General features: G+C 42.0%; 3 protein-coding genes, 1 non-coding gene and 1 pseudogene across 4 annotated transcripts; 4 read left to right on the forward strand and 1 right to left on the reverse strand.

Moving 5' to 3' along the window:
* The first annotated feature begins 449 nt into the window (after nt 1–449).
* On the forward strand, nt 450–522 carry TRNAR-CCG. Its single transcript has one exon. It is a non-coding gene; the product is annotated as a tRNA-Arg (tRNA).
* Nucleotides 523–2,817: 2,295 nt separating this feature from the next.
* Nucleotides 2,818–11,629, forward strand: LOC104448681. Its single transcript, XM_010062552.3, is given in 11 exon segments — nt 2,818–3,192; nt 3,876–6,657; nt 6,747–6,827; nt 7,853–8,005; nt 8,229–8,392; nt 8,644–8,791; nt 8,868–8,922; nt 8,925–8,989; nt 9,844–9,931; nt 11,062–11,241; nt 11,305–11,629. Coding segments are annotated over 10 exon segments (3,696 nt in total). The 5' UTR covers nt 2,818–3,192; nt 3,876–3,915; the 3' UTR covers nt 11,325–11,629.
* A 993-nt stretch (nt 11,630–12,622) lies between these two features.
* Nucleotides 12,623–14,807, forward strand: LOC104448684 (nuclear transcription factor Y subunit C-2). The gene is given in 4 exon segments (XM_010062555.3): nt 12,623–12,812; nt 13,774–13,945; nt 13,948–13,972; nt 13,975–14,807. Coding segments are annotated over 3 exon segments (795 nt in total). The 5' UTR covers nt 12,623–12,812; nt 13,774–13,828; the 3' UTR covers nt 14,628–14,807.
* A 473-nt stretch (nt 14,808–15,280) lies between these two features.
* On the reverse strand, nt 15,281–17,713 carry LOC120294350 (annotated as a pseudogene).
* Nucleotides 17,714–18,090: 377 nt separating this feature from the next.
* On the forward strand, nt 18,091–21,645 carry LOC104448686 (phosphoglycerate kinase, chloroplastic). The gene is made up of 6 exons (XM_010062559.3): nt 18,091–18,734; nt 19,313–19,390; nt 19,501–19,761; nt 20,192–20,509; nt 20,669–20,827; nt 21,188–21,645. The coding sequence occupies exons 1-6, from the start codon at nt 18,306–18,308 to the stop codon at nt 21,395–21,397; spliced, it is 1,455 nt and encodes a 484-aa protein (XP_010060861.1). The 5' UTR covers nt 18,091–18,305; the 3' UTR covers nt 21,398–21,645.
* The last annotated feature ends 338 nt before the right edge of the window (nt 21,646–21,983 follow it).

A 21,983-nucleotide genomic window follows, 5' to 3' on the forward strand; every position in this document is an offset into this window, starting at 1 on the left:
TTGACTTCACATTACATCTGACACGTACTATAGAGTAAAAGTTCTATGATATATGTATTTTTGAACACGTGACTTTTGTTTCACATGGATATTATTGTTATTATTATTATTTTTTTTTTGTGAACAATCAAAGATAGAGAATGTTTTAGGTAGGAGTATCAAAAGTGTTGAAACATGTCAAATCACACTCTAGTCGAAAAATGACATGTTGGCATGTTCACTTAAACATGCCCATTCGTGTCTAAACAGAATTAAATAGATCAATCAGAATAAGACTTGGATATTGTAATGTCTGATTGGGAAATTCACATCAAGAACATTATTTTTGTTTCCTTTGACAATAATGTAATTGTGTTGAGTTGATCGTGGTCCATGGACAATGAAGGGGAGGGGCCAACCAGCTGGACATCATTATGTTAAATAATACAATTGGAAAGGTAAAAGCGTGTGATCGCGTGGCCTAATGGATAAGGCGCTCGCCTCCGGAGCGGGAGATTGTGGGTTCGAGTCCCATCGCGATCGCTTGTCTCTCTATTTTGCTGCACTATTCCTCTCACTATTATTTTTCCAAATATACATAAGGAGGAGTACAAGTTAGCCAATAAGTTCCGAACACGATTAGGAGAATAGGCTTTTTTTATAATTCTTCCGCCGTGAAGAGGATCTTCCCTTACTCTTTCTTCAAAATTTTTCATTATCTATCTATACATGTATATAAAAATAAGATGAAATGTCGGCTTGTAAGTCAACTGTGAGGACAATAAATTTTGTGAAATTTGCACATTATGCTATTCGGAAATTCTTAACTTTTTGCCATATGAGCATTTTGTGTTAGGCACGAAACATAGGCATTAAGAGCATGGGCATGGAAAAATTGAAAAGATGAATATATGGAGAGGATGAGATGAAATGCGTAGTATCACCTTATTGTAATTAAGGTTCCATTTGTTTCCCAATGTTTTCGAATTTTTCAGATGTTCGGTTCATAAAAGAATGAGTAAGTGAGGAAAATATTTTTTTCTTCTTCTTTTTTTCACCTAAACCAAACACGTTCTTCTCCATGAATTCTTTTTCAATATATTCATTATATTTATTATATTTTAAAAATTTGAAAATTTAAGTACTTTTTATTTTTAAAACTAATTTTCTTCTTCTTCTTCTTCTTTTTTCCCTTTTCCTTCTCACTTCTTCCTCCAGCATTGTTGACAATAGCCCAAGTTGCAAGCCACAAGCTCAAGGCTTGGCTAATTCAAGCAAGAGCTCGAGCTCGCTTTTAGTCATCACCATCCATGGAAGGAGATGGGGATGGTGGCAAGGAAGCAGAGGATTGATGAAGAGGAAGAAGGAAAAAGAAAAATAATAAAAGTAATTTTAAAATAAAATATAATTAAAAAAATCAATTTTTTTAGTAATTTTATTCTGGAAAATTAAATCATTTTTTTTTTTTAAAACGAAACGATGGAAAATATTACTAGTAAAATTGATTTTTTTAATTATATTTTATTTTAAAATTACTTTTATTATTATTTTTTTAAATGGTACATTTCCGAAAAAACCCTTATAAACATAGAATTAGCCATCCTCGTCATTCCATAACATGTATCACGTGTTATGTCCATAGAATTAGCTACAATGGACTGATGCTATGTGAAGACGTATTGAATGAGCGTGCATTAGATACATTTATAAAATTAACATGTACGGACGATTTTGGTTGAATGCAAAAGAAAAGCTGTGCTGATCTCCACATATTAACCTTCTACATCGACGGTGCACCTTTATGATCTGGAAAAAGAAAGGCGTAGGCACATGGGGCAAAAAAAGGAGGGGATTTTTGAGAAATCTTGATGAAGTTTTTGCCAGGAACAAGGAGCTTCGAACCCAAAGCATTATTTTCTTTTTAATAGAGTTAAAGAAGGGGTAAACAAGAGCAGAGCACTTGGAAAGCAACCCTCAATTCTTTAACGACAAACGGACCGACCTTAAGCCGACCACCTCCATAAACTAAGTAACTTGCAAAGCAAACCGACCCTTATCTTTCCACAATTTATATTGGGAGTGAATCGACCACTAAAACAACCTCGACCGATCAAAACTCCAATGACATTAATTATCCCCTTTTGCTTTCCTTGGAAGATTGACGTGCTCCTCTTATTAAATACACCTGCATTTGATTTGATTTGGTGTCTATAATATTTATGATGCTTCATTTTCTGATCGTGATCGGTTATTTGTTTCATTTGTAATTCCCTCTAACATACGTTCTTTTTATCATTTACATCATTTCATAGTCTCTCTGTAGATGGGTATTCGATTAAACGCACTCGAGAGCAACCCCATAGGATAAATATTGAATGACTCTCATTTTAGCTCATCGCCACTAACTACACGTCACGGTTTGGTTTAACCTAATCACATACATAAAAGACGCGCTTACTCCTTTTGCTCGTGAGTTCTCTCGCGTAGAAGGAAGAACTTCCCACGATTTTTAATGAAGCTAGAGCATGGAAATATTGACTTATTATGGCATCACTCGAAGAAAAGGGGAACTTCATTAGCGTAACTTTATGTAAACAAGTGCCGTAAACGTTCAAAAAAACAGAAATAAGTGAAGTAATCATAAAACGTAGATGGGCCTTTTAAAATAATATGCAACAGTGTGGTAAAATTCTATCACGTTAATTAGTGTATTAATTACCGACCAAAAAAAATAGTGTATTAATTTGACCAACTAATCTTGGCACGCTTAGTGTAATTTCTGAAGTGAAAATCCTTCAGGATAAAAGAGAAAAAGTGGGAACTTCCGCTCAGAACACAGTGCATTTTCCTTTAATGGGGAGGAGGGTTGAGGTTTCCGCCAAGAGGTTGCTGGGAGACGAAGGGGACGTTTTATAATTTTCTAATTTGTCCGACACGATTTGAAATTCAATCCCGGCGCAGCGGAAGGATGGAGACGACGTGACTGCAGCGAGCAACGCGACGCCATCTTCGCTGACAAAGAGAGAAGAGCCCAGATAACCAGTTTCAGGAGTTACAGAAAAAAAAGAAAAACCAAAAAAAAGGTGGAGCCTTTGAGCTTTCACACGCTTCATCTCCTCCTCCTCCTCCTCCTCCTCCTCGGCCTCCTTTGCAGTTACGGAGATGTCCGGCTAGCTCAGCCCCCCAGCCTGAGGGCCTGGATCCCCCGCCCAGGTAACGAGGACTTCCTTTGATCCCTTTGATGCGAGGTTGTCGCGCGGTGAAGTCGAGTTGTGGGTCGTGACTTTTTGGTGGTTGCGTAGTTGAGCCTCTTGCTCAGTCCTCGCGGTTCCTCCTCCGTCTCGGGTTAAAGATTCTCGAAAAAGTTCGCGACTTTTCCCCCGCCGTAGCTTAGAAATGTCGAATTTTTCATTCCCACTGAGGGCAAACATGAAGTGCCAAAGAAGAGGGCAATGAATTTGAGTTGCAACGCCCGTTTCGGACTAGTTTGTCACTGGCTTTCCCGTCACGCCGTCAATTTTCTTCGACGCACTGTCAGCTGTTAAGGTGATTGTGCTTTAGCTTCGCCCTGTCTCATCCACTGTTCCATAAAAACTCTGCCCGTATTTTGTCCTTCTCTCCATGTCTCGGATCTTTCTATGCTCAACATGAACTGCATCGAGAGGACTTGGTCAGTTACCCTTTAATTTTTTTTTTGGTCGGTAGTTACCCTTTAATTTGCTGTCTCAAAAAATGAGTGAAGCTTCTGGATCTCTCCAAGTCCAACTATCTCTCGGCAAGATGCCCCTGTAATCAAATCTAATAATTCTCTTTCAAAATATGATGCGAGTGTGGGTATGATTGGATTTCGATGTGCTGCGTTGGCTAATTTGAATGTTTGCTGCGCCATTGTCCAGGTTGTTTTGGCTGGATTTGGATTTTGGTCTTTAGGATACAATGGAGAAAGGGGTAAATGATGATCTCACGGAGAAACCGATAACATATGGGCACTTCTATCACGACACGGGGCAGCCTGGCCAGGAAAACATTCATCCTGCATCTCAGTCATTTCCTCTAAGAGTTGCGAGCACTCATGTAGGACCACTTGAGATAAGTACTTCAGTAGCTAAACCTGTTCTCAATTATTCCATACAGACGGGTGAGGAGTTTGCGCTTGAATTTATGCGTGATCGAGTAAATACCCGGAAACCTTTTGTTGAAAATGCAGTCGGTGATTCCAATTCAACGTGTTACTTGGAACTAAAGGGCATTTTAGGCATCAGCCACATGGGTTCAGAAAGTGGATCGGACATTTCGATGACTAACATTGCTGAGAAAGGTCCTAGAGAGCTCGAGAGGAGCTCCTATCTTCATGAGGGTTCAAGTACTCATCCCTCAATTAGATCAGTTCCTCGAATATCAAGCTGTGTCCCGAGGAATGCCTCTTCAGGTGCTTCTGATAGCTCATCGATGAGTATGAAGGTCCTCTGCAGCTTTGGTGGTAAAATTCTGCCTCGTCCAAGTGATGGAAAGCTCAGGTATGTTGGAGGGGATACACGAATCATACGAATAGGGAAGGACATTTCGTGGCAGGAGCTTGTGGAAAAAATGCTGACAATTTATGGCCAAACTCATGTTATAAAGTATCAGCTCCCTGGAGAAGAACTGGATGCCTTGGTCTCTGTATCTTCTGATGAAGATCTGCAGAACATGATGGAGGAGTGTAAGGAGCTAGACTTTAGAGAGGGCTCACATAGGCTTAGGATTTTCCTTTTCTCCATGAGTGATTTGGAAGATGTTGAGTTGGGTTTCGGGAGTACAAATGGCGAGTCTGAGATGCAGTTTGTAGTTGCTGTGAATGGAATGGATATTGGGTTGAGAAAAAGCTCAATGCTTCATGGTTTTGCTAGCTCTTCGACCAATAATTTAGATGATCTAGATGGACAGAATATCGATACGGAGGTTAATGCAACTGGAGTCAGTGTTTCTCCTTTGACTGGAATCGTTGTCTCACCATCACAAATTCTGTCTTCAGCGATTCTAAGTGATTCCTCCTATGCTGGTCAAACTGTTCCCCAGTTCTACGATGGCCAGATTTTGCAAAATGGAGATACAAAGCAATACTGCTTGCCCTATGGGCATGACCAGTCAACTTGCTCTCTTTTGGGAGAAACTCTCGCTACTATGCCATTTCATGTTCTTACGAATCAGCAGGGAGGTTTGATGGAAATGCATCAGCAGGACAGCTTGCTTAAGGTGAACTCCAAGTCATCGTCAAGGAAAGAGAAACCAAAAAACGGAAACTCTGTCCAGCAAGAGAGTGACCCTGATGGCACATCTACCTTGAAGAAAGATCATTCTGTTTTTTCACAGTCACACGAGATTGATGAGATGGGATACTCACGGATTAACAAATTATCGGCAGCAGTAGGTGCAACTGAGAAGGACACACCCTATTTTCCTTCAGACAATGTGGGGAAAAATGAGGATCCTGAAAAGGTTCCCATATCTGTTGATGCTGTTCTAACTTCAGGGCAGTTTCCCAATAACAGTAACCATGACAACTGTTCCACATCAAGTGCTGCTGTTGTTCCAGATGAAGGTAACTCTGATTCCATCCCAAATGGTTTGAGATATGTTGAGCCACCTGTTCCTCCTCCGCGGGTTTATCGCTCTGAGAGGATTCCTCGTGAACAAGCAGAGTTACTTAGTCGGTTATCTAAGTCAGATGATTCACTTGGTTCTCAGTTTATGGTATCTCATTCGCATTTGGACCTTGCACAGCCTGGTACAAGTGCAGACGTCAATGGCAATTTGCAGAGAAAACAAATGACTTCCCATGTTGAAATAGAACAGCCCGTTTCTGGTGAAAATCCTCCAAGTCAAGAACCTCAGACAATTAAAGATGGACTTGCACAACTTGAGTCGTATAGAGAATTTGCAAATGGTATATCTCAAATAACTTCAAGAGCCACAGAGTATGGGCTGGACTGTGGACTTAAGTTGCCAGAGGTGTCTGGTGATGATAGAGGTGTTACAAAAGAGACTAGCACTTGCAACTTTAATCATCCTTTAGATGATCACAAGAAATTCCCGGTTGTTGAGACTGTTGAAGCTGGATCCGAAGTAACTTACACTAGATATGATGGTGGTGGCATATCTGTTCTTCCCAAGCATGAGTTGAAATCAAAGGAAGCAGACATTCTCATTGACATTGATGAGCGGTTTCCTCGTGATGTCCTTTCCGACATTTTTGCCCAAGCAATATTTTCTGAAAAGTCATTGAATTATTCTCAGCTGCATAAAGATGGGACTGGCGTGAGCTTGAACATGGAAAACCATGAACCTAAGCATTGGTCATACTTCCAACAGTTGGCACATGAAGAATATAGGAGAAATGATGTTTCTCTTATAGACCAGGATCATCCTGTTTCCCCTTATGAGGTTGGAAAAGCTCGACAGGATGATGATAGATCTCATCACTTGACACAGATAAGACCGGATGAAGATCATAAGGCCAATGTTAATAACCCCATCATTTGTGCTCAGAATGGCCCTGAAGAATCACCCGAAGTATCTGGTACTACTGACACATCTGCTTTGCACATGGAATTTGGTCATTCCCAACACAAGAATGGTGAGGGGTTGCAACTTGAATCCATTGCAGAGAACATTAGGACGCCTGAGTCAGAATATGAGGTATTCTCCAGAGGATGCCTTGTTGTGATCGACCTTTCAAGTGAAATTTTTTTGTTACGAGCTTTCTGATTTGCTTTTAATTTATTCAGGGTCAAATAGAGTTAAGAAGCACGGGTCTGCCGCCTCTAGATCCTTCTTCTTTGGGAGGTGTTGATATCAGCACTTTGCAGGTATGATGCTTGGATAAGTGGTACCGCTGTTGAACATTTTTGTTCTCCCGTGATGATTTTGGTCAAGTGTAAAATCCTCCATGCTTGTCCATCATTTTAGAGCTATGCATGCGGGTAGATGACATCCGACCTGGAGCTGGTTTGCCTACCCCTATGAATAGATAGGGTTTCTGAGAAATTGTCTCCAATCCCATCCTTTTCCTTCGCTTGGCAATTATGAACACTGGAGAGGTGGGACAAAAGCCCAAGACTTATTGGTCTTAGTAGGGGTGGCCATCACTGCCAAGACTCTTGTTCCCCATTCAAATCAGATCCTTGTTGCCAAGCTCATTTTCCCTGTAAATTCTTAATGACAAGAAGCCAAAAAGTCTGGTTGCCGTCCAAATTCCCGCTGACTCATGGGGCTATAGAAGATGAATCAGGTTGCTCCTTTCATTGGGGAAAGGGTGCATTGGTTATGGGGAAGTTAGAATAAGTATGGATCTGTCTCCAGGATCTTCCTGGTTAGGCTTTTTGACATTAGCAGCTCTTTTCAGTATGTCTTCAGGATCTTCTTGGGTAGGCTTTTTGACATTAGCAGATCTCTTCAGTATTCATAGAGTAGGTAAGCCCAAATTCCCAATCCCGTATTTGATGGTGGTGGATCCCTTTTGTTGTACTGTAGTGTGAAAGTGAACATCATGACGCTAACTTTGTCGACAAGACAACGCTGTATCGCCTGTATTGATGTCCACAGCATCTGGGATGATTTGTGCTAATAGTTCCTTTAGATATGACACACTTTGGTCTGCACATGCTACATCTTTTCAAAAATATTTAACAAAGTGTCTCATATGCTTAACATCTATGATTTACTTTGGACACTGCCACCGAGCTTGTGTAAATTTTCACCATTTCACACGTGCATCATTTCTTTGCTGGGTGTTTTTCTATGAAACTTTTATTTTTGGACTTCCTTTCACCTGATTTGGTGTGCCAGCTTTTCTTTTCGTCCTTTTGATGACCCCTCCAAATGCTTGTTGTAGATAATAAAGAATGAAGATCTTGAAGAGCTCAGAGAACTGGGTTCTGGTACATTTGGAACTGTTTATCATGGGAAATGGAGAGGGACAGATGTTGCCATCAAACGGATAAAGAAAATTTGCTTCACAGGTCGATCATCAGAGCAGGAAAGATTAGTGAGTCCCTTTATTTAAATGATAGATCTACTCAATTGTGGTTTTAATATGGGTACTATATATGTGCTTCCAGAATGTCACTCTGTACTTTTGAGATTACTGCTCCTTTTCTTTCCCTTCTTTTTCTTTTCATTTTTTCCATCTTTCTCTGGATGCATCTCTGATGCTCTATCTGTTTACTAATTAAGCTAATTCTTTTTTTTTTTTTTTTTTTTTTTTTCAGACAACTGAGTTTTGGCGGGAAGCCGACATTCTATCAAAGCTTCACCATCCAAATGTTGTGGCATTTTACGGTGTTGTGCAAGATGGACCTGGAGGAACCTTGGCCACCGTGGCAGAATTTATGGTTGATGGTTCTCTAAGGCATGTTTTACTCCGCAAGGATAAGTAAGATTTCTGGCCTCATGCTTTTCAGATTTACTAATGCATTGAATCAATAATTTGTTTTATGGTTGTTACAATCAGCATGATTTAATATGAGAACTTAGAAGGATAGAATTATATCAGTGCACAAATAGAAAAGTACTATAAATGTGTTGGGAACAATAAGCATGTCATCTTGTTAGTTCACTTCATTCAATGGTCATTCCGACTTCTCTCTTCTGCTTCTCTCAGCCTCTAACCAGCATACTCTGTAGGCATCTTGACCGCCGAAAGCGCCTCATAATTGCAATGGATGCTGCATTTGGGATGGAATATTTGCACTCAAAAAATATTGTGCATTTTGATCTGAAATGTGACAATTTGCTGGTGAATTTGAAAGATCCTTCGCGTCCCATTTGCAAGGTAAGATTGCAGTTTCAATGTTGAGAAGCAGCGGACTGTTTACTATTTTTGCATTATAAGCGATGTCCTTTTTCAGGTTGGTGATTTTGGCCTGTCAAAAATCAAACGAAATACCTTAGTTTCTGGTGGAGTAAGGGAACTTTACCGTGGATGGCTCCTGAGTTGCTAAATGGCAGCAGCAATAAAGTCTCTGAAAAGGTATGATGTTGTCGTCAGCATTGTCTCTAAATGATAAGATAGGTAGATCAATGAGGGTTATCTGTGCCAAATTAATTTGATGGCACCATGATCAGAGTCGCACAACCACTCTATTGCCTCATGATCTGTGTATATCTACCTGATTCCGGGTATGCTTGTATCCCAGATTGGGAAGTTTGTGGAACCAATCGATCCCACCATGTACTTGCACAATCGAGAGATATGGTGGCATAAATGTAATACTGCAATCTTGTTCTAGAAGAAATATTTATCTTGAATTAAACTTTTGATGAGCTATGCTAGTACGCCATTTTAACATTCTGGTTGATGTTGCAACTTACCAGTAATTGTGGAAGAAATGCTACCCATAATTAGTGGTGGAAGATGTACTGAAATAGCTATCTTATTCTAATAATTTGCAATGGACAACCATGACTGAGAATGCTCACTAGTTTACAATGACCCAAATTAGCAGAAAGCTACTCTCTTTATTGGCAAGTTGTGCACCCACTTCCTATTTCCGTCCCGTGATCCATAGCTTCACTGATTTGGGTATTTATGACCTTCTAAGTTGGACGTTTTGAGAATGTGCTACTTGCAGCTTAAACTTTTGTCAATTGACCTTTTCTCATTGTCATAAAAATTAGGTGTTTGTTGTTTGACTTCGTCCAATTTTTACAATATATTTTTTTCTTTTTGGCTCATTTCAGTAGTCAATTGGAAAGGCTAGTTTGTACCTAAAACTTAAGAAGCTGTGAGCATCACCGGACGGCATCGAATTCCTTCAACGTGTATCGTAAACTTTGTGTCCTTTCTGGTGGCATTTTTGATCATTGTGGATTATTAATTTACAGGTGGATGTGTTCTCCTTCGGTATTGTTTTGTGGGAGATTCTCACTGGGGAGGAACCATATGCAAATATGCATTATGGTGCAATTATAGGTGTGTCTCAGTTCTCTTCTCATGACTTATTGTTCTCTCCATTCATTTGAGGGGAGCTTTGATGAAATGTGAATGAGGTAGCAGTGCTTCTGTTCTGTGTTTCATGATGATGCAGTCCAGTCACTGATCATTTAATGAAACTGATCTAGCTTAAGCTAATTTTCTATATTGATGAAGTGAACTTATCAATTTGGTATAAATACTGTGATGTATTGGCAAGGATGGAGAGAAGCAGAAATATTGTGCTAAGAACTGATTGTCAAAGAAGCTCATGTTATCAGGATGAACTAATCAGTTAGAAATATATAGGTAATAAGACCACTACAGTTTCTTACATTCTGTTGAAAGCTGGCTGTCTGGGTGACTCTGGTTGAGAATATTCTTTTGGGAGAAATATTGATGTAAGAGGTAAAAAATCATTGTTGATAGGGTTATTGACCATTTGAAAAGTGTATCTTACATTCATTTTATAATTACCTAGAGAGTCCTGGGACTGCAACACTGTACATGGTAGGACGTAATACAGATTGAGTTGGATGCGTTTTTTGCTGTTTAGGAGCTAACTCTTTCAAGTAAAAATCTGGAGTGAGAAATGGAAGACTGAAACCATTATTGCTATTTTTGGCTGCGTGTATATTGGTTCTGCTTGCTATATTAGGGCCTTGGTTTTTGTGAGTAGTGTTGGTACTACTGAATACTTTACAGCTCCAGTCAAATGTTATCTGTGGTCTTTTGTGTTCCTTCGATTTGCCTCCTCCACCATGATGATGCATCAAGGTCTGACCTATTAATTGGCCAGACTGTGTTACGAGACCTTCCTGCAGCCTTCATTACATTAGTTTTAAGGATTAGAGATGTCATTTGTAGAAACACGTGTTGGTTATGATATGATGTGTGTTGTCATGCATTGTCATCAACCTCGAGATTTTGTGCTGTGTTTGGTTGAAGCATCTCGTTCAACATGGCCTGATGGTGATAGATTCTGGGAAATTTCGTTGCTATAGATAGATAGTTGTATGTATATGTGAATGTAGGCCCTTTCCACTAAATTCTCTTTATCAGCTCAAATTTCAGATTATATCCTATATGCAATATGTGGTGTATCCTTATGATTTTATATGGCAAAGCAGGAGGCATAGTAAGTAACACGTTGAGGCCACCCATACCAGGCTTCTGTGATCACGAATGGCGGAGGCTAATGGAACAGTGTTGGGCACCAAATCCAACTGTTAGGCCATCCTTCACAGAAATTGCTGCCCGTTTGCGAATCATGTCTGCAGCAGCAGCAGCAAGCCATGGGAAAGCCCATGGTCAGAAAGCATCCAAATGAATCATGTCTGCAGCAGCAGCAGCAAGCCATGGGAAAGCCCATGGTCAGAAAGCATCCAAATGATGCCAATCGTTGATGGTGGAACAGTATTTTTTGTGCACTCATCTGTTCTTGCCACATTTCATCGAAACGAAAAATTCATTTTATTCAAATTTAATTGCATGGTCTTGGAGAAAGGTAGCTTGTATAATGGGAGAATTAGCTGCTCCACATGTCTGGAGTTGGCAGGACCTTGTTGAAACTGTCAAGACAGATCAACATTGACCTCGTACATCATGGGTGAACGATCAATGGTTCTTTCATGGTATATGCTGCTTTTGTGAATTTCTGTCTGAAATATGCACGCTGATTTATGGGTTGCGGTGGTATCTTCCCATGCAATACTTTGCTGATGCTTTGATTGGGTTTCCCGACTTATTAGTCGCTTTGGTTGGGTTTCCTATCATCAGATTCAGTCACCATGACGAGGACAGCATATTTCCTGTGCATTGTGCATGTGGTTGGCTGCTTTTTCCTTTTGTGCTGCTGCAGACAGTGTTTAGGAATTTACTCAGGAGTCCTGTATGGCAGCGTCTTATCAACTTCTGGTAGATTGCAAAGCAACAGCTGAATTACAAAAGGATTCTGTTGTTTTCGTGAGATGTAAAGTTTCTGCTGTCCGAAAATGAAGGACGTATGAGAAGGGAAGACAGTGATCAACTCGAGTGATTGATGGAATTTCATTTCTCATGCATAGCAAGTGGTGGCGATGGTCCGTGATATCATAGGAGTAGTTTCTTCCTTAGTTCAGCAAGTTGCGACAAAATAAATCAAGGAGCAACTAGAGATCCTCACGAGTTAACCAATCCTAGGAGTTAGTTCTTTAAGGATGGACCAAGGAATTGAGATGTTTTATGGTACACACGACATCTCCCCATTTTCCAATGGCGAATTTATCCTGAAAATGTGAGTTTGTAGTCCAAGTCCAATCCATTTGATGAGGCCCGAACGGTGGAAGTTGAAGTGAACAGTTTGGAAGTGGAACGAACGGCTGATCTAATTTATGCTTCTCTCAGTCTCCATCCACCCAAAGCCTAAGTAAATCCAATTGAAACGAGAAGGATAAAATAAAATGGCCCAAAAGAACGGACGACCCATGGGCAACATGAAGAGAATCGCTACTCCCGCACCAGGCTCCCCTACACTTCACCAAGACATTTAACCCAGATACAGCCTTCACTTCCACCTGTCCCCTCACTCGCTCCTCACCTACATATCACTATCGTTTTGTTTCCTTCGTCTGTCCCTTTATTTTGTGTACGTCCAATGGATGAGGCCCATGTGTGCAACTTCAGCAGCCCTCAAAAGTCAAAACACTTGACATTGCTGGACATTTGTCACCTCACCTCACACCACTTTCTAGAAACCTCCCTCTGTCTGTCTCTTTATCTCTCCCTCTCTCTCTCTCTGAAACCCATTTTTGGAGCTACTATTCTAGCTATTCAAAAACCAGATTCTCTGTGTCTAGGGTTTCATGCAACTTAAGAGTACAGAAGCTCCCGCTCTGCTAAGGTAACGTTAGCTTGCTACTCATCGTCACTCACCCGTTTCCTGTTCTTGATTTTCAAATGTTTTATTTTGAACTTCCTTGCATCTGCCTCTTCATGTTCCCCTTTCTCCCTTTTGGGTAATGACAGGTTCAAATGGGTTTTATATTTTCAGATGCGGGTCAATCAATCACGTGTGTTACGCCATACGCTTCGATAAATGAAGGGACTTGAATGAGTTTTGGGTTTGGGGAGGTTATTGAATCGTCTTCTGTTCAATCTCCTTTCGCCTAGTTGAGTTGCTCTTTGGATTGCGCTTGTTTCCTGCTCTTGCATTTTGTATGCTTTTCTAGCATTTTGCTTAGTTGTTCTACAATTTAGGGAAATCGCGGCTTTTGTCCTAATACGTATACCACTGCTTGTGCGTAAGCATACGCTAAGTGTGCGATATTCTCGCCATCGCATAGCCGAGCCACATAATAGAGTGCACTTAACGTAACCTTACATCCCAAATCTACCACGAATTCCTACCATTGTATCCAATCTACTTGAATGTCTACCCAGTCAATTGGTTGAGAACCCGTAATAGGGCAGGTAGCTGTTAATTCGTACGTTCATTGGGTAATGCACACTGAATTTCTCATGAAGCCCGCAGTTTACATCGATGCCGGGACAATGATAATTGTCTGCAAAATTGCTCTTTCCTTGCCAAAATCTCTTGGTGCCTTGATATAAAAAAAAATAGTAAATATCATGCATTCCTAAGATCTAGATGGTGATGCATGCCTTGTGGATCAAAGTTATTTAAGTTTCTCTGTTAGGATAACAAGTGTTTAGCACTTCGTACATGCATTGGTTAAAGGATCAGCAACTCCAGTTACCCTGTGACTGGTAAAGCAATACTAAGGCATGAAATTGTGAGAAATATGTGCCACTGAAAAGATTTAGACAGGATGTTCTGATGCGCTTTTTGGTCTCCCTCACAGCTGTTGATGATAGGGCACTCGGAGTAACACATTAGAGATATAAACTAATCTTGTCATGGATCAGACGGAACAAACACAGCAGCAGCAGCAGCAGCAGCAAGTAGTCGGGGTTGTGGCTGGCACCAACCAAATGGCATATGCCCCTCCATTTCCAACTGCTCCTGTAGTTGCTCTGCTGGCACTCCTGCTGTACCCATACCTTCCCGACTCAGGCACCCAGTACTTTCCCTGGCTCTCCTCATCAGCTTGCATACCAACAAGCCCAACACTTCCATCACCAACAGCATCAGCAGCAGCAGCAACAGCTTCAAATGTTCTGGGCAGGTCAGATGCAAGAAATTGAGCAAACTCAGGACTTCAAGAATCACAGCCTTCCCCTTGCCCGAATCAAGAAAATAATGAAAGCGGATGAAGATGTACGAATGATTTCTGCTGAGGCTCCAGTCGTATTTGCAAAAGCTTGTGAGATGTTTATCTTGGAGCTGACTTTGCGTTCTTGGATTCACACAGAAGAAAACAAACGGAGGACACTGCAAAAGAATGATATAGCAGCTGCTATCTCCAGGACAGATGTGTTTGATTTCTTGGTTGACATAATTCCAAGAGATGAGTTAAAGGAGGAAGGCCTAGGAGTTACTAAGGCTACCATTCCTGTGGTTGGCTCTCCAGCTGATATTCCATATTATTATGTCCCACCACAACACCCCATGGGACATCCAAGTACGATCATGGGAAAGCCTGCTGATCAAGCAGCACTTTATGCTGCCCAGCAGCCTCAACCGCCGGTTTCTTTCATGCCCTGGCCGCATGCTCAATCTCAGCAAACCCAAGATGATCAGCAAACGAATTCTTGATTTGGGGTCATGCAAATTCTAGTGCAGCTTCTTAGTATTAATGGAGTTCCTTTGCATGTAATTGAGAGGTAGCAATTGTCTCGGATTGTAGAGTATTGAAATTTGATGCGATTGTAACTTGTTTGGGCTTTGTAATGGCATCTACATTAATATCTTTTGCATTAGGTTGTTTTAAGTGCACACTAGTGCTTGCTTCTTCCTTTGACGAGGCCTAATGAAGGGTTCGAGAAAAGAGTGGATGAGACTACTTTATTTTGTAAGCATCTCAACGGAACAGGATCGGGCGAGGGTCAGAGACGAGCTAGAAAATGGCGATTGTCTACCAGAATCACAAGAAATGAATTGAACATTTGCTATCAGAACCTCATGTCTGGTATCATGTAATGAATGTCTCATTTCCTACATAACAATACGAGCAAATTGAATACTTACGTGTATTTTAACGACTGAATACCGGCCTCCATGTCATTAAGTAGAGGTCTTTTCTGGGAAGGGCCAGAGTTGCAGGCATTTAGTGACGACTAGCACGGTAATCATATGCTAGGCATCAGGTTCACGACTAGCACCTTGATCCAAAATGACAGATTATCGTTCCTGGCAACAGATGCTAAGTGCCTAAGATCTAATTCTCTGTCAAGCCCCATCACTTCCGATTCACGCATAAGAGAATTAACCATCTAAACTTTCACTCCCAATTTATCTTAACAATGTTCCATGACAGCAAACTACCAGAAGATTTGGACTCATTAGACAAACAAGACAACAGTCAAGGTTATACGAAACGAAAGTACTGCTGAAAGGAGGTCATGTACATAGTGCACCAGCCTCTTCTCCAACCAAATTTTTTGTACAATTCAATGTGCTTTCTAGCTAACAAGTAACCAACTCTAGACACTTGCCAGTCCAACGAACAAATTTAGGGGCTTATGCAGCTTCATCTTGAGTGTGCAAAATCCATGTTGTCAGTTAAGCAACCCAAAGAACTCGTGGTCAGTTTCACAGAGCAGAGTTGCTCCTTAAGGCTTTGAGTGACCCAAACCACATCTCTACAACTCCCTGTCAGAGTGGCCTTTCATCCTCAAGCCTACGATATGCATTTTCACTTATGAAGGTCTACGGCATGCCCATTATATGTTGGCAGTCAAGACTCTCAGGCTTATCACTGAGACTGTGAGCATCAATAGGCCCACCAAGGAACGCAATCGTCAATGTCTTAGGTTGCCCAAATGAGTTGACGAGACAGTACTGCAAGTCAATCCACTGCCTAATTTTCATTTCCGAGAAGACATTGCTTCCTCAATTTCCCTGATTGCCATGCTAAGACTGAAGCCACTCTCCAGAGCATTCACAGCAGCTCGATGGGCTTGTTTATGCCATTTGAGCAGATTATAAGACTGCAGAACTGCCCACCTGGCCTGATTTGACATCTAAGTCGTCGTAGACAATGAAGCATTTCAGTGACTGAAAAATTACAATAGGCCTTCATGAAAGCAGGTCTGTTCATTCAAGAAGTACCTGTGCAACTGACAAGGGGGGTTCCAATAGGACACATAGGCTCCTAAACATATTCTCATCATTTTCTCCACCCTCAGCATCACCATAGATAAGAGCTTCAGCAGCGATGCCAGCAAAAGCACCATGGAATACCTGTCAAAACACATCAATTGCATCATTAGAGGACAGTTAGTAGAAAGCTTTGGAATATTGGGAGTGCAACCAAAGAGCAGCACAACAAGGTACAGCATCATTTTGAGCAACTGCTCAAATCACATTAACTAGCGTTTACTGACACTTAAGATTGTTAGCAATTCATTGATAGTCAAGACTCAAGATTGTTAGCTGAAATCTTCTTTGGTCTCAAGATATAAAAAAAATATTGGGACAATGCCAACCTATCAAAGGCAGTGCTGTAGCCGCCCCTCAGCGAGTTCTTTGTCCATCTTCTCATCCCAAAACTGCGTCCCTGCCTGTATACATTTTTAGCATAGAATGCTTCTTCCGGGTTATTGATGCTAGTTAAGTTGAAAGTATGCTAGCAATGCAAGCAGGGCGAGCTTAATAAAGCCACAACAACATAGTCATCAAACATCAGCACTAGCAAATTAGCTTATTTCCTTCGGAAATCGTAGACTAGACTGCTCCCAGAATCCAGAGACAGAGAATACCCTTCCAGAGAAATTAATCATCATGACTTATTCCCCCTGATGTCCATCAAGTTCTCATGCATAACTTAAGGAATCGGAAACACAGTTCCACTAAGCAAGCATGAATGAGACTAGCAGTACCTGTCCCTGAATGCCCATTTGCATTGCAATGATTGGATCAAAATTATGCCACGTATTGGGCAACCCATCAAGTATGCTGCATTGTAAATATATCATTTCGTTAAGCCCATGCATTAAATAGCGATGCTCCCGAAATGATAATGTGAAAACAAAGAGGTGATCAGCTGCTGGGAAAGTATTTGCATCGTGCTCCAAATAAATAGTGGTGAAGAAATTAAGTGTCCTGGCATGCCTGTAAGGAGATGGCCAGCTTCATGGACAAGGATTCGTCGGCGATATGGAGGCCAATAGCTTGAAATTTGAGCTAAACAAGAACCACCAAGGAACACTGAGTCCGCAAAAGCTAGTCCTAGTATCGCCGCTAGCTTAGGTCTAATATCAATCCCTTGCGAGAGAAGAAAGGAAACTCCGCCGAGAAAAGCGACCAAGAGGGCACTCGAGGTTCCATCAAGACCCCACTTCTTGGGGGAAAATCTAGTGACTACACGCACAAAAGGAGGAAACGACTCAGGACATGAATTTTAGCAGAAACCATAATGTAGCATGATCATCAAAGCAAATCGTGGTGTAGGCAGACAGGGCAGATGCAAATTTGCAATGGGGACAATGACTTTAGAAATTGAAACTCAGAAGAAGGAAAGCTCGCGTACCTTCCAACCCAGTGGAAGACTTGAGTACTGCGGGCGTAACGTCCCTCGGTCCCTCCAGAACTGCAAAGAGATGTGTTGCTTCTTTTGAAGACACGAAAGAAAAAGAGAAAGAACAAATCTTGCTGGTTTCCGATTGGGACGCATTTTGCATCATCAATTTATTGGAGGTGGAGCATCATCGGGTGGGGGTTGATTCTTTGATCCTTGTTGCTCCCATTCGTACATTGCGGCGATGCTATTGCCGGATCAAAACAGTGGCTGAGGATTAGGAGGGAGTAAAATGAATGGCAAGGGGGGAGGGGGCGGGGCGGGAATTTTAAGCTGCTAATCCCAACTCATGAATTTATAAAATTACATAGTCGATGGGATGTAATTACGATCCTCTCGTCATGATATATGCATCGCAATCATCGGTACAGGATATGATTTTAACTTGGTTCTTTTGGTAAGCGTCAGGTGTCACGCGCGGCCCTTGAATCTGTACGTGTAGGGGAGTCTCAAAGTCATCGAAAATCTTGGACCTCTCCTCGACGATAAGAGAAATCCAGAAAATCTCCCACTCTTTCCCTCCTTCGATCCCCACGTCCACATCTTTCGACTCCCCTCCTATCCAGCCGCATAAAAACTAGACGCCAAAGCGACACTCCCCCCCACCACTCCTCGTTCAGCATCGATTGTTGTTGGCTCGGTGACGGTTTTCTGGTTTTTCTTCCAAGCAGCAAAGCAGGTCAAGGGAAGGTAAAATGGCGTCGGCGGCTGCACCCACCGCCTTCTCTCTCCTCTCCTCCTCCGCCTCCGCCTCCTCCTCCTCATCCTCATCCTCCACCTCTGGCTCCGCTCTCCTCCACCTCCGCTCCTCCGGCCTCCGCTCCTCCGGCCTCCGCCGCCTGGGCTTCGCCGCTGCCGACCCGTTCTTGGCCGCTCACGTGGCTTCCAAGCTCCGATCTTTGAGGGGCAAGGGGAGCAGAGGGGTCGTGTCCATGGCCAAGAAGAGCGTGGGCGACTTGACCGGCCCCGCCTTGAAGGGGAAGAAGGTGTTCGTGAGGGCCGACCTTAATGTGCCTCTCGACGACAACCAGAACATCACCGATGACACCAGGGTCCGCGCCGCCGTCCCCACCATCAAGTACTTGATCCAAAATGGCGCCAGAGTCATCCTCTCCAGCCACTTGGTAATTGATCGAGCGTTGACCCTCCCCGTCCCTTCTCCACTATGATTCTCTCCTCCTCCTCTTTTGTGGGTCCTTATTAAATCTGTCTGCATTGAATTGTCCTTCATTTTGCTCCGAATCTTTTTCTTCACTTCTAATTGCAAAGCATGAGTCTGCCTATGTTTGCCATCGTCTGTCGTGTATTCTGACTCGACGAATCTGACTGCTGGAGTCTCCTCACGTTACCATCGTCTTGGTTTCCTCAACACTATATGTTTGCCTTCCTCAATTTGCAGATCTCTCTCTTCCCACCAGGACTGGCATCTACTATGTCATGGACTCTTTCTCTGCCCAAAAAAAAAAAAAAAAAAAAAAAAATCTTTGAAGAACTCTCATGTGACATAGTCGTGATTAGTCCTAGAATGGATGTTTTCAGACCGCATTTTGATTAGTGGTTGCTTACTTTTCTTAAACTAGTGACTTGATTCCGGGTGTAAGTTAAAGGGATTCCCGTTTCATATCAGTACAGTGAATGTGAGCCACCAACTGTGATGTTGATTGTATTGGCGGTAGTTGATTTTCCTCCTTAAAATTTCCAGGGCCGACCCAAAGGGGTGACACCAAAGTACAGTTTGGCACCTCTTGTTCCAAGGCTATCTGAACTCCTTGGCATTCAGGTAAGGACATCTTTGTCATATACAAAAATGGTTGGACAGCACTGTTGGAAAATTCTGCTAATTGGATAAAGAAGTGAGTGTTTTCTTGGTATTTATCCTCACTTGAGCAGGTTGTAAAAGCAGATGACTGCATTGGCCCTGAGGTAGAGAAGTTGGTGGCTTCATTGCCTGAGGGCGGTGTTCTTCTTCTTGAGAACGTGAGATTTTACAAAGAGGAAGAAAAGAATGAACCTGAGTTTGCCAAGAAGCTGGCATCATTGGCAGATCTGTATGTAAATGATGCTTTTGGAACAGCACACAGGGCTCATGCTTCTACTGAGGGGGTTACTAAGTTCTTGAAGCCCTCTGTTGCTGGCTTCCTTTTGCAGAAGGTAATTTGTTTGCTATTTTGCTTGGAACAGATTTTAAGCAATAGTAGTAATTTGCCGATTTTCACGCACTGACCAAGTTTTTCTCGAGAAGCGATATTTTTGGTCCTATTGGACTTGTTATGTGTCTGCGGAAGGTATTGGTTTATCTCTTTCTTCGACTTTTGCATGTGTGGTTTCATTCTTGTAACTCTTTTAAACATTATGCATGGAAAATGCTGGTTCTTAATTTTTGTCACTATGAGGTTGGTTCCTTGAAATAATGCATGCGGAAGACTAAATTTGAGTTATGTACATCAAGATCCAGTTTAGCAAGATTTTGTTTTGGTATGTCCTAATGCTTTTGAGTCTTCTTAGGCATCTTAATCTATCCTTTGCTTTATGTTACTTAGTTCTCTCGTATGGACCTTCAACTTGCCTTTTCTTTAACCAGGAGCTAGACTATCTTGTTGGGGCTGTGTCTACCCCCAAGAGACCATTTGCTGCCATTGTGGGTGGCTCAAAAGTCTCATCCAAGATTGGTGTGATTGAATCTCTTCTAGAGAAGTGTGACATCCTTCTTTTGGGGGGTGGCATGATCTTCACCTTCTACAAGGCACAGGGTCTCTCTGTTGGTTCTTCCTTGGTGGAGGAAGATAAGCTGGATCTTGCAACATCGCTCCTTAAAAAGGCCAAAGCAAAGGGAGTTTCTTTATTGTTGCCCACTGATGTGGTTATTGCGGACAAGTTTGCTCCAGATGCAAACAGCAAGGTTAGCTGCTTCGGTTCTTCTCCTAGCCTTCTCACATTTAAAAATGTGTGTCACGATATGTGCAAAATAGTTTCAACACTTCTTTACGGTGCAGATATCACGTGAGTAGGCACTGTGGTTGTAGACTTATCTTATTTTAAACTGCTTCGAACATTGCAGATAGTGCCAGCATCTGCCATTCCTGATGGCTGGATGGGATTGGATATTGGACCAGACTCTATTAAGACATTTAATGATGCTCTGGGAACTACCAAAACTGTCATCTGGAACGGACCCATGGGAGTGTTTGAGTTTGACAAATTTGCCGCTGGAACTGAGGTGAGATGTGCATGGATTTGATTTGTTTGTTCCTTGACTCTGCGCTTATTCATCAGCTTTATGTGGCTGGAAATCATCTGTCCTGGTTTATGGCTCATTATCTGTACATGTGTTCGGTCTAGTTAAGCTTTAGCATGGATTCTCTGGTCCCTTCCTACCAAGGTTGTGCACATCATTTGTTTTGAATGAGCTGTAGACAAGCAGTTAAGACTTCAAGGGAGCTTCTCATTTGATGAACCTCGAATGTTAATTCTTTCATTTTGCGGACATGTTTCGATTTTGTAAGTGGGTTTGGCCTATGGCTAGCATGGTTAACTAGGACCAATGCAAACTTTGATGACCTTGTACTTCTACGTGCAGGCTGTTGCAAAGAAGCTAGCAGAGCTCAGTGCCGCAGGAGTGACGACCATTATTGGAGGAGGGGACTCTGTTGCAGCTGTGGAGAAAGTTGGAGTTGCTGATGTGATGAGCCACATATCTACTGGTGGTGGTGCCAGTTTGGAGTTGTTGGAAGGCAAAGAACTTCCTGGTGTTGTTGCTCTAGACGAAGCCACGCCAGTTCCCGTGTGAGATTAACCTGAGGTTAAATTATTTTTTGGGCGACCTATCTTTATTCAAGTTGGAATAAATTCTTGTAGAAAAAAGCAATTTCTGTAGGAAATGTTTTCTTTTGACGTGAAGACAGTCATATGCCCTTCAGGTATTGAAATTCTCAGCAGTTTGTATGTACCAATGGATGAGAGTCATCTAAATTGGCGAGTATCATGAACTTGTGTCTGTTACATCAGTGAATGAAAGTGCTTGAGCATGTGTCTATATTTTCACCCGTGCACCAGTTCTTTTTCCTGGCAGAGGGGCCTGCCAAAAAGTGGATGCCTGAGTACTGCCAAAAACTGACTCAGGTTGCTCGAACTTCTGGACATGTTCGGAAGAAGGGCGGTCCGATGGTCCGACGGTCCATCTCTCTCTCTCTCTCTGCCTGAAAATCTCAGTGTCTCTGAGGTTGTTGATGGCCACACTCTATGGTGGACAGAGGGCACAAAGCAAAAAATAAGAGTTGACCTTATACTATCTTATTTTTAAGGCCAGGCCAGCAGTAGACGAAGGCTTGTGGAGAAAAGATCATAAAGGGTGTTGACCCAACTCACGCGTGACT

This window comes from Eucalyptus grandis, chromosome 6 (genome assembly GCF_016545825.1).
Source record: "Eucalyptus grandis isolate ANBG69807.140 chromosome 6, ASM1654582v1, whole genome shotgun sequence".
NCBI classification, from domain to species: Eukaryota; Viridiplantae; Streptophyta; class Magnoliopsida; order Myrtales; family Myrtaceae; genus Eucalyptus; species Eucalyptus grandis.